The 14,827-nt window shown below is 39.3% G+C and overlaps 1 protein-coding gene across 5 annotated transcripts in view; it reads right to left on the bottom strand.

The window, feature by feature from the left end:
• Window positions 1–14,827, bottom strand: part of HSDL2 (hydroxysteroid dehydrogenase like 2) — a 120,497-nt gene that overhangs the window by 67,917 nt on the left and 37,753 nt on the right. For all 5 annotated transcript variants that reach the window (XM_049710974.1, XM_049710972.1, XM_033427443.2 and 2 more), the window contains 2 exons: window positions 9,407–9,570; window positions 8,369–8,467 (listed from right to left, as the gene is read on the bottom strand). Coding sequence is in view for 4 of the 5 variants with exons in the window: in XM_049710972.1 (XP_049566929.1) it covers window positions 8,369–8,467; window positions 9,407–9,570 (263 nt within the window). In the remaining variant the exon portion in view is untranslated. The remainder of the gene's footprint in view (window positions 1–8,368; window positions 8,468–9,406; window positions 9,571–14,827) is intronic.

The raw sequence follows: 14,827 nt of genomic DNA, 5'->3' as shown, positions 1-14,827 counted from the left end.
GTAAGACGCGGAGATCACCTTCCTCCCCACAGATACACCAGAAATACATCCACACGTGGAACAACTCCTACAGAACACCTACTGAATGCTGGCAGAAGACCTCAGACCTCCCAAAAGGCAAGAAACTCCCCACGTACCTGGGTAGGGCAAAAGAAAACAGAATAAACAGAGACAAAAGAATAGGGACGGGACCTGCACCAGTGGGAGGGAGCTGTGAAGGAGGAAAAGTTTCCACACACTAGGAAGCCCCTTCGCGGGCGGAGACTGCGGGTGGCAGAGGGGGAAAGCTTCGTAGCCGCGGAGGAGAGCACAGCAACAGGGGTGCAGAGGGCAAAGCGGAGAGATTCCCGCACAGAGGATCAGGGCCGACCGGCACTCACCAGCCCGAGAGGCTTGTCTGCTCTCCGGGCGGGGCGGGCGGGGCTGGGAGCTGAGGATCGGGCTTGGGTAGGAGCGCCGGGAGGGGACTGGGGCTGGCGGCGTGAACACAGCCTGCAGGGGGTTAGTGCGCCACGGCTAGCCGGGAGGGAGTCCGGGAAAAGTCTGGACCTGCCGAAGAGGCAAGAGACTTTTTCGTCCCTCTTTGTTTCCTGGTGCGCGAGGAGAGGGGATTAAGAGCGCTGCTTAAAGGAGCTCCAGAGATGGAGGCGAGCCGCGGCTAACAGCACAGACCCCAGAGACGGACATAAGACGCTAAGGCTTTTGCTGCCGCCACCAAGAAGCCTGTGTGCAAGCACAGGTCACTATCCACACCTCCCTTCCGGGGAGCCTGTGCAGCCCGCCACTGCCTGGGTCCCGGGATCCAGGGACAACTTCCCCGGGAGAACACACGGCACGCCTCAGGCTGGTGCAACATCGCGCTGGCCTCTGCCACCGCAGGCTCGCCCCGCATTCGCACCCCTCCCTTCCCCCAAACTGAGTTAGCCAGAGCCCCCAAAGCAGCTGCTCCTTTAACCCCGTCCTGTCTGAGCAAAGAACAGATGCCCTCCGGCGACCTACACGCAGAGGCGGGGCCAAATCCAAAGCTGAGCCCCGGGAGCTGTGCAAACAAAGAAAAGAAAGGGAAATCTCTCCCAGAGCCTCAGAAGCAGCGGATTAAAGCTCCACAATCAACTTGATGTACCCTGCATCTGTGGAATACCTGAATAGACAACGAATCATCCCAAATTGAGGAGGTGGACGTTGAGAGCAAGATTTATTTTTCCCCTTTTCCTCTCTTTGTGAGTGTGTATATGTATGCTTCTGTGTGAGATCTTGTCTGTATAGCTTTGCTTTCACCATTTGTCCTAGGGTTCTATCCATCAGTTTTGGTTTTTTTTTCTTTAAAAAATTTTTTTTCTCTTAATAATTATTTTTTATTTTAATAACTTTATTTTATGTTACTTTATTTTATTTTATTCTCTTCCTTCCTTCCTTGTTCCCATTCTCTTTCTTTCTTCTTCCTTCCTCTCTCTCTCTCTCTCTTTCTTTCCTTCTTCTTCTTCTCCCTTTTATTCTGAGCCGTGTGGATCAAAGGCTCTTGGTGCTGCAGCCAGGAGTCAGTGCTGTGCCTCTGAGGTGGGAGAGCAAACTTCAGGACACTGGTCCACAAGACACCTCCCATCTCCACATAATATCAAATGGCAAAAATCCCCCAGAGATCTCCATCTCAACACCAGCACCCAGCTTCACTCAACAAACAGCAAGCTACAGTGCTGGATACCCTATGCCAAACAACTAGCAAGAGAGGAACACAACCCCACCCATTAGCAGAGAGGCTGCCTAAAATCATAGTAAGTCCACAGACACCCCAAAACACACCACCAGACGTGGACCTGCCCACCAGAAAGACAAGATCCAGCCTCATCCACCAGAACACAGGCACTAGTCCCCTCCAACAGGAAGCCTACACAACCCACTGAACTAACTATAGCCACTGGGGACAGACACCAAAAACAACGGGAAATACGAACCTGCAGCCTGCAAAAAGGAGACCCCAAACACAGTAAGATAAGCAAAATGAGAAGACAGAGAAACACACAGCAGATGAAGGAGCAAGATAAAAACCCACCAGACCTAACAAATGAAGAGGAAATAGGCAGTCTACCTGAAAAACAATTCAGAATAATGATAGTAAAGATGATCCAAAATCTTGGAAACAGAATAGACAAAATGCAAGAAACATTTAACAAGGACCTAGAAGAACTAAAGATGAAACAAGCAACAATGAACAACACAATAAATGAAATTAAAAATACTCTAGATGGGATCAATAGCAGAATAACTGAGGCAGAAGAACGGATAAGTGACCTGGAAGATAAAATAGTGGAAATAACTACTGCAGAGCAGAATAAAGAAAAAGAATGAAAAGAACTGAGGACAGTCTCAGAGACCTCTGGGACAACAATAAACGCACCAACATTTGAATTATACGGGTTCCAGAAGAAGAAGAGAAAAAGAAAGGGACTGAGAAAATATTTGAAGAGATTATAGTTGAAAACTTCCCTAATATGGGAAAGGAAATAGTTAATCAAGTCCCGGAAGCACAGAGAGTCCCATACAGGTTAAATCCAAGGAGAAACACGCCAGGACACATATTAATCAAACTGTCAAGAAGTAAATACAAAGAAAACATATTAAAAGCAGCAACGGAAAAACAACAAATAACACACAAAGGAATCCCCATAAGGTTAACAGCTGATCTTTCAGCAGAAACTCTGCAAGCCAGAAGGGACTGGCAGGACATATTTAAAGTGATGAAGGAGAAAAGCCTGCAACCAAGATTACTCTACCCAGCAAGGTTCTCGTTCAGATTTGATGGAGAAATTAAACCTTTACAGACAAGCAAAAGCTGAGAGAGTTCAGCACCACCAAACCAACTTTACAACAAATGCTAAAGGAACTTCTCTAGGCAAGAAACACAAGAGAAGGAAAAGACCTACAATAACAAATCCAAACCAATTAAGAAAATGGGAATAGGAACATACATATCGATAATTACCTTAAATGTTAATGGATTAAATGCTCCCATCAAAAGACACAGATTGGCTGAATGGATACAAAAACAAGACCCATATATATGCTGTCTACAAGAGACCCACTTCAGACCTAGAGACACATACAGACTGAAAGTAAGGGGATGGAAAAAGGTATTCCATGCAAATGGAAACCAAAAGAAAGCTGGAGTCGCAATTCTCATATCAGACAAAATAGACTTTAAAATAAAGACTATTAGAAGAGACAAAGAAGGACACTACATAATGATCAAGGGATTGATCCAAGAAGAAGATTTAACAATTGTAAATATTTATGCACCCAACGTAGGAGCACCTCAATACAGAAGGCAAATACTAACAGCCATAAAAGGGGAAATCAACAGTAACATATTCATAGTAGGGGACTTTAACACCCCACTTTCACCAATGGACAGATCATCCAAAATGAAAATAAATAAGGAAACACTAGCTTTAAATGATACAAAAACATGATGGACTTAATTGATATTTATAGGACATTCCATTCAAAAACAACAGAATACACATTTTTCTCAAGTGCTCATGGAACATTCTCCAGGATAGATCATATCTTGGGTCACAAATCAAGCCTTGGTAAATTTAAGAAAATTGAAACTGTATCAATATCTTTTCCCATCACAACGCTATGAGACTAGATATCAATTACAGGAAAAGATCTGTAAAAAATACAAACACATGGAGGCTAAACAATACACTACTTAATAACGAAGTGATCACAGAAGAAATCAAAGAGGAAATCAAAAATTACCTAGAAACAAATGACAATGGAGACACGATGACCCAAAACCTATGGGATGCAGCAAAAGCAGTTCTCAGAGGGAAATTTATAGCAATACAATCCTACCTCAAGAAACAGGAAACATCTCGAATAAACAACCTAAACTTGCACCTAAAGCAATTAGAGAAAGAAGAACAAAAAAACCCCAAAGTTAGCAGAAGGAAAGAAATCATAAAGATCAGATCAGAAATAAATGAAAAAGAAATGAAGGAAACGATAGCACAGATCAATAAAACTAAAAGCTGGTTCTTTGAGAGGATAAACAAAATTGATAAACCATTAGCCAGACTCATCAAGACAAAAAAGGAGAAGACTCTAACCAATAGAATTAGAAATGAAAAAGGAGAAGTAAGAACTGACACTGCAGAAATACAAAAGATCATGAGAGATTACTACAAGCAACTCTATGCCAATAAAATGGACAACCTGGAAGAAATGGACAAATTTTTAGAAATGCAAAACCTGCCAAGACTGAATCAGGAAGAAATAGAAAATATGAACAGACCAATCACAAGCACTGAAATTGAGACTGGGATTAAAAATCTTCCAACAAACAAAAGCCCAGGACCAGATGGCTTCACAGGCAAATTCTATCAAACATTTAGAGAAGAGCTAACACCTATTCTCTTCAAACTCTTCCAAAATATAGCAGAGGGAGGAACACTCCCAAACTCATTCTACGAGGCCACCATCACCCTGATACCAAAACCAGATAAGGATGCCACAAAGAAAGCAAACTACAGGCCAATATCACTGATGAACATAGATGCAAAAATCCTCAACAAAATACTAGCAAACAGAATCCAACAGCACATTAAAAGGATCATACACCATGATCAAGTGGAGTTTATTCCAGGAATGCAAGGATTCTTGAATATACGCAAATCAATCAACGTGATACACCATATTAACAAATTGAAGGAGAAAAACCATATGATCATCTCAACAGATGCAGAGAAAGCTTTCGACAAAATTCAGCACCCTTTTATTATAAAAACCCTGCAGAAGGTAGGCATAGAGGGAACTTTCCTCAACATAATAAAGGCCATATATGACAAACCCACAGCCAACATTGTCCTCAATGGTGAAAAACTGAAAGCATTTCCACTAAGATCAAGAACAAGACAAGGTTGCCCACTCTCACCACTCTTATTCAACATAGTTTTGGAAGTTTTAGCCAGAGCAATCAGAGAAGAAAAGGAAATAAAAGGAATCCAAATCAGAAAAGAAGAAGTAAAGCTGTCACTGTTTGCAGATGACATGATACCATATATAGAGAATCCTAAAGATGCTACCAGAAAACTACTAGAGCTAATCAATGAATTTGGTAAAGTAGCAGGATACAAAAGTAATGCACAGAAATCTCTGGCATTCCTATACACTAATGATGAAAAATCTGAAAGTGAAATCAAGAAAACACTCCCATTTACCACTGCAACAAAACGAATAAAATATCTAGGAATAAACCTACCTAAGGAGACAAAAGACCTGTATGCAGAAAATTATAAGACACTGACGAAAGAAATTAAAGATGATACAAATAGATGGAGAGATATGCCATGTTCTTGGACTGGAAGAATCAACATTGTGACAATGACTCTACTACCCAAAGCAATGTACAGATTCAATGCAATCCCTATCAAACTACCACTGGCATTTTTAACAGAACTAGAACAAAAGACTTCACAATTTGTATAGAAACACAAAAGACCCCAAATAGCCAAAGCAATCTTGAGAAAGAAAAACGGAGCTGGAGGAATCAGGCTCCCGGACTTCAGACTATACTACAAAGCTAGAGTAATCAAGACAGTATGGTACTGGCACAAAAACAGAAAGATAGATCAATGGAACAGGATAGAAAGCCCAGAGATAAACCCACACACATATGGTCACCTTATGTTCGATTAAGGAGGCAGGAATGTACAGTGGAGAAAGGACAGCCTCTTCAATAAGTGGTGCTGGGAAAACTGGACAAGTGCATGTAAAAGTATGAGATTAGATCACTCCCTAACACCATACACAAAAATAAGCTCAAGATGGATTAAAGACCTAAATGTAAGGCCAGACACTATCAAACTCTTAGAGGAAAACATAGGCAGAACACTCTATGACATAAATCACAGCAAGATCCTTTTTGACCCACCTCCTAGAGAAACGGAAATAAAAGCAAAAATAAACAAATGGGACCTAATGAAACTTCAAAGCTTTTGCACAGCAAAGGAAACCATAAACAAGACCAAAAGACAACACTCAGAATGGGAGAAAATATTTGCAAATGAAGCAACTGACAAAGGATTAATTTCCAAAATTTACAAGCAGCTCATGCAGCTCAATAACAAAAAAACAAACAACCCAATCCAAAAATGGGCAGAAGACCTAGACATTTCTCCAAAGAAGATATACAGATTGCCAACAAACACATGAAAGGATGCTCAACATCATTAATCATTAGAGAAATGCAAATCAAAACTACAAAGAGATATCATCTCACACCAGTCAGAATGGCCATCATCAAAAAATCTAGAAACAATAAATGCTGGAGAGGGTATGGAGAAAATGGAACACTCTTGCACTGCTGGTGGGAATGTGAATTGATATAGCCACTATGGAGAACAGTATGGAGGTTCCTTAAAAAGCTACAAATAGAACTACCATATGACCCAGCAATCCCACTACTGGGCATATACCCTGAGAAAACCATAATTCAAAAAGAGTCATGTACCAAAATGTTCATTGCAGCACTATTTACAATAGCCCGGAGATGGAAACAACCTAAGAGGCCATCATCGGATGAATAGATAAAGAAGATGTGGCACATATATACCATGGAATATTACTCAGCCATAACAAGAAATGAAATTGAGCTGTTTGTAATGAGGTGGATAGACCTAGAGTCTGTCATACAGAGTGAAGTAAGTCAGAAAGAGAAAGACAAATACCGTATGCTAACACATATATATGGAATTTAAGAAAAAAAATGTCATGAAGAACCTAGGGGTAAGACAGGAATAAAGACACAGACCTACTGCAGAAGGGACTTGAGGATATGGGGAGGGGTAAGGGTGAGCTGTGACAAAGCGAGAGAGAGGCATGGACATATATACACTAACAAACGTAAGGTAGATAGCTAGTGGGAAGCTGCCGCATAGCACAGGGATATCAGCTCGGTGCTCTGTGACCGCCTGGAGGGGTGGGATAGAGAGGGTGGGAGGGAGGGAGACGCAAGAGGGAAGAGATATAGGAACATATGTATATGTATAACTGATTCACTTTGTTATAAAGCAGAAACTAACACACCATTGTAAAGCAATTATACCCCAATAAAGATGTTAAAAAAAAAATCTAGAAACAATAAATGCTAGAGAGGGTGTGGGTAAAAGGGAACACTCTTGCACTGTTGGTGGGAATGTGCACTGGTACAGCCACTATGGAGAACAGTATGGAGGTTCCTTAAAAAACTACAAATAGAACTACCATATGACCCAGCAATCCCACTACTGGGCATATACCCTGAGAAAACCATAATTAAAAAAGAGTCAGGGGGCTTCCCTGGTGGCGCAGTGGTTGAGAGTCCACCTGCCAATGCAGGGGACACGGGTTCGTGCCACAGTCGGGGGGGGGGGTCCCACATGCCGCGGATCAGCTGGGCCCGTGAGCCATGGCCGCTGGGCCTGTGCATCCGGAGCCTGTGCTCCGCAACGGGAGGGGCCATGGCAGTGAGAGGCCCGCGTACCGCAAAAAAAAAAAGTCATATACCACAATGTTCATTGCAGCTGTATTTACAATAGCCTGGAGATGGAAACAACCTAAGTATCCATCATTGGATGAATGGAAAAAGAAGATGTGGCACGTATATACAATGGAATATTACTCAGCCATAAAAAGAAACAAAATTGAGCTATTTGTAATGAGGTGGATAGACCTAGAGTCTGTCATACAGAGTGAAGTAAGTCAGAAAGAGAGAGACAAATACCGTATGCTAACACATATATATGGAATTTAAGAAAAAAAAAATGTCATGAAGAACCTAGGGGTAAGACAGGAATAAAGACACAGACCTACTAGAGAATGGACTTGCGGATATGGGAAGGGGGAAGGGTAAGCTGTGACAAAGCGAGAGAGAGGCATGGACATATATACACTACCAAATGTAAGGTAGATAGCTAGTGGGAAGCAGCCGCATAGCACAGGGAGATCAGCTCAGTGCTTCATGACCGCCTAGAGGGGTGGGATAGGGAGGGTGGGAGGGAGGGAGACTCAAGAGGGAGGAGATATGGGAACATATGTATATGTATAACTGATTCACTTTGTTATAAAGCAGAAACTAACACACCATTGTAAAGCAATTATACTCCAATAAAGATGTAAAAAAAAAATGAGAAAAAAATGATTTTTAATAATTATTCAATTAGTCATCAGATGATTTTAAGCTGTGCTTCTATATGACTAAATACCCATTTCTGGTTACACTCAAAAAGACTCAGTAAAAAATAATCAAAAGAAAATTAAATATAAAATTATAGTTACACCTATACTTTACCAATATTCAATAATTATTTCAGAATGAAGGCTGTACCTCCAAATTTCTCAACTGCTTTCTCCACTGCACTGCTGATTTGTTGTTCATCTCTCACATCAACAACACATGGCAACGCCTTTCCTCCAGCTGCTTTGACTACAAAGGATAAACAAAGAAACATTAAAGCATTCAAATATTAAACCTTTCATCAATATCAAACCTCTGACACAAGAGTCAAAAGAAAAAAGTACCCCATTTTCAGAAAATCAATATAAATAACTACGTCTTATAACTACTAGCAACTCTGCCCTACAGTAGGACAGACTGATGAATCCAGCTGCAGACTAGCTAGGCCAACTCCTTTAAAAAACCAGAAAGGAAGGTAATTTTTTAAAATGCTATTAAAATGGGGAAGGTAATTTAAAAGACCTTTATTATGGAAAATTTCAAAAAATCTACAAAAATATAAAGAATGTATAATGAACTATCATGAATCCATCTCCTATCTTCAATGATTGATAATGTTTTGCCAGTTATTTAATTTGTTTATCTACCCCCAATTCCATTTTGTTTTTTGCTGGTGTATTTCAAAACTAACCTCAGGCATCATTTCACTCATAATTTCTTCATATGTATTCCCCTAGCATAACCACAATACTATTAACGTAACTAACAAGACTAGCAATATCAACTGAAGCTGAAATTTAAGTCATTACTCCTGGCACAGTGCCTTGAATATAAGCACTCAATAGCTATTTGTGAACTGCAAATATTAAAATAATGACTTGTGAATTATGCAGAGAACAGTAACATGGAGTACTTTTTCAAAGTGTTCACACCATCCACCTGTCAAATTCTTTCCTCTACTTCCACTCCTCTACTCTCTGCTCCCATCCAAGAACCACTGCCCTCATGAGACATGATATTTAACGGGAGTCTCTCCCATCACTTAAAACTGCTGGGGAGAAAAATGGTTCCCAAACACTGCTGTAAGGTGACAAAATATTTCTTTAACCTGATAAAATTATTTTTAGGGTAGACTTCAGATAGATATAATTAAACTTTCCAGCAAATTCTCTATGTATTGAAACTCACTTTCTTCAGCAGCAGTATAGATTGTGCCTGCAAGTTTGGGGTGTGCCTGGGCAGTCTTTGCAGCAATGACTATATTTGCCCCATCCTTTGCTGCTTTCAAAGCAATAGCTTTGCCAATGCCACGGCTCGCGCCTGTGATGAAGACAGTACATCCTGCTAGCTTCCTACAACAGAACAAATGTGACCTTATTAGAAAGCTCAATGTTTTTATTTACTTACCAGTTTCAGGAATTCATGCACATAGTCACAAAACATGTTTCCTCCTCTATCAAACTTTCTATAAACCCTCCTCCCTCCCCATCTGATAGCTAATAACTCTACTTTACTCCCATTGTACAATGATTTACAAATTATTACAACTGCAGCGGCCAGATCTGCCATGACTTGGCAAACAAAATCTGCTCATATGAGAAGTAAATCTTAAAGAGAAATGAGGAATTAATAAACTACATAAACGTATTTTTCTGACAGAAAAAGTGTTAACAAAGCTTATTCTTGAAAAAATTTTTAAAAGAGCTTATTTTTGAGTGGTGGGATTATGAATAAATTGTATCATATTCTTTATATTCTTCAGGATTTTTCAAATTTTCTTCAATGAATACATACCACTTAAAAGGAATTATGTAAGAGCTAATAATTTTTTAACAGATGCTCATCATTGCTTATAATAGCCAGAGTGGAAACAACATAAATGTCCATCAACTGATGAATGGAAAAATAAAATGTGATATATACATAATACAATGGGATATATTCAGAAATAAAAAGGAATGAAGTACTGATCTATGCTACATGGTTGAACCTTGAAAACATTATGCTAGTTGAAAGAGTCACAAAGGACCTCATATTGTATGATTCCATTTATATGAAATGTCCAGAACAGGCAAACCTATAGAGACACAAGAATTAATGTTTGCCTAGGACTGGGGGTGGGGGATTTGGGGGTTGACAGCTGAGGGGTATGGGGTTTCTTTTGGGGATGATGAAAATAGTTTAAAATTGATTGTGGTAATAGTTGCACAACTCTGTGAATATACTAAAAAAATATAGTATACCACTTAATTGTATACTTTAAATGGGTAAATTGTGTGGTGTGTGAATTACATCTCAGTAATGCTGTTAAACAAACAAACGTAGAAAGATGGCAAAGAACTCAGGGTATTGTTCAAAAGATTCTGTGATCCAAATGTACTGAGGAAAGTTCTCTGTGTCCATTAAGTTTTCTATATCTACCCACCTTAACTTTTAACCTTCTAATTATTCAGTTGTTAGATGAGAAGAAAACCTGTATAAAGTCAGATAACAGTGAGGGAAACCTACTTTCTTGTTTACTTTCTAAAGGCAAATAAAAAGCTTGTTTAAGGAGAAGGATGGAGAGGACAGCAAAAGTGACAATGACAAAGAGAAAAAGGGACAGTAACCAAAGACAGGGGTAACAGATAAGTAGGCTTGTTAACAAAAGAACATAAAGCTCTTGCCAAGATCTGGAGAATTACACTCTAGAAGCAAATTAAGAGGTAAAAGTGGGAGGATTTCAAAATAAGGAATAAATGGTTTAGCAAGAAAGAAGGGGAGTGGAGAAGTGAGGAAGAGACAGAGGTGTTAACTATTTTTAGTGAAATAGCAAACACAAAAAGCATATAAACTAATGTGTATAGTTTAAAGAACAAAATAAGATAAATACCAAGAAATAGAAGTAGAATATTACCAACGCCCCAGAAGCCACCTGTCTATTCCTCTCTAACTATCCTTCTTCTTCCTCCCGACCCACAAAGTGACAACTACTTTTTTATTTATTATACAGCAGGTTCATATTAGTTATCTATTTTATACATATTAGTGTATCTATGTCAATCCCAATCTCCCAGTTCATCCCACCACCATCACCCCCACTCCACTTTCCCCCTTTGTCTATATGTTTGTTCTCTACATCTGTGTCTCTATTTATGCCTTGCAAACCGGTTCATCTGTAACATTTTTCTAGATTCCACATATATGCGTTAATATACGGTAGTTGTTTTTCTCTTTCGGACTTACTTCACTCTGTATGACAGTCTCTAGGTCCAGCCACGTCTCTACAAATGACCCAATTTTATTCCTTTTTATGGCTGAGTAATATTCCATTGTATATATGTACCACATCTTCTTTATCCATTCATCTGTTGATGGACATTTAGGTTGCCCCCATGACCTGGCAAATTGTAGCGCTGCAAAGAACATTGGGGCACATGTGTCTTTTTTTTTTTTTAATGAGCTAACTTTTAAAAATAAATTTACTTATCTACTTATTTCTGGCTCTGTTGGGTCTTTGTTGCTGTGCATGGGCTTTCTCTAGTTGCGGCGAGTGGGGCTAATCTTCACTGTGGTGCGCGGGCTTCTCACTGCAGTGGCTTCTCTTGTTGCAGAGCATGGGCTCTAGGCACACGGGCTCAGTACTTGTCGCTTGCGGGCTTGGTTGCTCCGTGGCATGTGGGATCTTCCCAGACCAGGGATTGAACCCATGTCCCCTGCATTGGCAGGCGGATTCTTAACCACTGCGCCACCAGGGAAGTCCTACAAGTGTCTGGTGTTAGGGAGTGTTCTAATTTCATTCTTTTACATGTACCTGTCCAGTTTTCCCAGCACCACTTATTGAAGAGGCTGTCTTCTCTCCATTGTATATTCTTGCCTCCTTTGCCAAAGGTAAGGTGACTATGTGTGTGTGGGTTTATCTCTGGGCTTTCTATCCTGTTCCATTGATCTATATTTGTTTTTGAGCCAGTACCATACTGCCTTGATTACTGTAGCTTTGTAGTATAGTCTGAAGTAAGGGAGCCTGATGCCTCCAGCTCCGTTTTTCTTTCTCAAGATTACTTTGGCTATTCGGGGTCTTTTGTGTTTCCATACAAATTGTAAAATTTTTTGTTCTAGTTCTGTGAAAAATGTCATTGGTAGCTTGATAGGGATCGCATTGAATCTGTAGATTGCTTTGGGTAGTATAGTCATTTTTACAATATTGATTCTTCCAATCCAAGAACATGGCATATCTCTACATCTGTTTGTGTCATCTTTGCTTTCTTTCATCAGTGTCTTATAGTTTTCTGAGTACAGGTCTTTGGCCTCCTTAGGTAGATTTATTCCTAGGTATTTTATTCTTTTTGTTGCAGTGGTGAATGGGATTGTTTCCTTAATTTCTCTTCTGATCTTTAGTTGTTAGTGTATAGGAATGCAAGAGATTTCTGCACATTAATTTTGTACCCTGCAACCTTACCAAATTCATTGATTAGCTCTAGTAGTTTTCTGGTGGCACCTTTAGGGTTCTCTATGTATAGTATCATGTCATCTGCAAACAGTGACAGTTTTACTTCTTTTCCAACTTGGATTCCTTTTCTTTTTTGTCTCTGATTGCTGTGGCTAGGACTTCCAAAACTATGTTGAATAATAGTGGTGAGAGTGGACATCCTTGTCTTGTTCCTGATCACAGAGGAAATGCTTTCAGTTTTTCACCATTGAGAATGATGTTTGCTCTGGGTTTGTCATATATGGCCTTTATCATGTTGAAGTAGGTTCCCTCTAGGCCCACTTTCTGGAGAGTTTTTATCATAAATGGGTGTTGAATTTTGTCAAAAGCTTTTTCTGCATCTATTGAGATGATCATGTGGTTTTTATTCTTCAATTTGTTAATATGGTGTATCACATTGATTGATTTGCATATATTGAAGAATCCTTGCATCCCTGGGGTAAATTCCACTTGATCACGGCGTATGATCCTTTTAATGTGCTGTTGGATTCTGTTTGCTAGTATTTTGTTGAGGATTTTTGCATCTATATTCATGAGTGATATTGGTCTCAAATTTTCTTTTTTTGTAGTATCTTTGTCTGGTTTTGGTATCAGCATGATGGTGGCTTCGTAGAATGAGTTTGGGAGTGTTCTGCAATTTTTTGGAAGAGTTTGAGAAGGATGGGTGTTAGCTCTTCTCTAAATGTTTGATATAATTCACCTGTGAAGCCATCTGGTCCTGGACTTTTGTTGGAAGATTTTTAATCAGCTTCAATTTTATTACTTGTGATTGGTCTGTTCATATTTTCTATTTCTTCCTGGTTCAGTCTTGGAAGGTTATACCTTTCTAAGAATTTGTCCATTTCTTCCAGGTCATCCATTTTATTGACATAGAGTTGCTTGTACTAGTCTCTTAGGATGCTTTGTATTTCTGAGGTGTCTGTTGTAACTTCTCCTTTTTCAATTCTAATTTTATTGATTTCAGTCCTCTCCCTCTTTTTCTTGAAGAGTCTGGCTAAAGGTTTATCAATTTCGTTTATCTTCTCAAAGAACCATCTTTTACTTTTATTGGTCTTTGCTATTGTTTTCTATTTCATTTATTTCTCCTCTGATATTTATGATTTCTTTCCTTCTACTATTTGGGTTTTGTTTGTTCTTCTTTCTCTAGTTCCTTTAGGTGTAAGGTTAGATTGTTTGAGATTTTTCTTGTTTCTTGAGGTAGGTTTGTATTGCTATAAACTTCCCTATGAGAACTGCTTTTGCTGCATTCCATAGGTTTTCCATCGTCGTGTTTTCATTGTCATTTGTCTCTAGGTAATTTTGATTTCCTCTTTGATTTCTTCAGTGATCTCTGGATTATTGAGTAAGGTATTGTTTAGCCTCCATGTGTGTGTTTTCTACGTTTTTTTCCCTGCAATTGATTTCTAATCTCATAGCGTTGTGGTCGGAAAAGATGCTGGTTATGATTTCAATTTTATTAAATTTACCAAGGCTTGATTTGTGACCCAAGATGTGATCTATGCTGGAGAGTGTTCCATGAGCACTTGAAAAGAAACTGTAATTTGCTGTTTTCAGATGGAATGTCCTATAAATATCAGTTAAATCTATCTGGTCTCTTGTGTCATTTAAAGCTTGTGTTTCCTTATTAATTTTCTGTTTGGATGATCTGTCCATTGGTGTGAGGTGTTAAAGTCCCCCAGTATTATTGTTACTGTCAATTTCCTCTTGTATAGTTGTTAGCAGTTGCCTTATGTATTGAGGTGCTCCTATGTTGGGTGCATATATATTTCTAATTGTTATATCTTCTTCTTGGATTGATACCTTGATCATTATGTAGTGTCCTTCCTTGTCCCTTGTAACATTCTTTATTTTAAAGTCTATTTTATCTGATATGAGTATTGCTACTCTGGCTTTCTTTTGATTTCCATTGGCATGGAATATCTTTTTCCATCCCCTCACTTTCAGTCTGTATGTATCCCTAGGTCTGAAGTGGGTCTCTTTTAGACAGCATATATATGGATCTTGTTTTTGTATCCATTCAGCAAGCCTGTGTCTTTTGGTTGGAGCATTTAATCCATTCACATTTAAGGTAACTATCAATATGTATGTTTCTATTACCATTTTCTTAATTGTTTGGGCTTAGTTTTTGTAGGTCCTTTTCT

Source organism: Orcinus orca, chromosome 6 (genome assembly GCF_937001465.1).
Source record: "Orcinus orca chromosome 6, mOrcOrc1.1, whole genome shotgun sequence".
NCBI classification, from domain to species: Eukaryota; Metazoa; Chordata; class Mammalia; order Artiodactyla; family Delphinidae; genus Orcinus; species Orcinus orca.
This window is presented reverse-complemented; position numbering and strand designations above follow the sequence as displayed.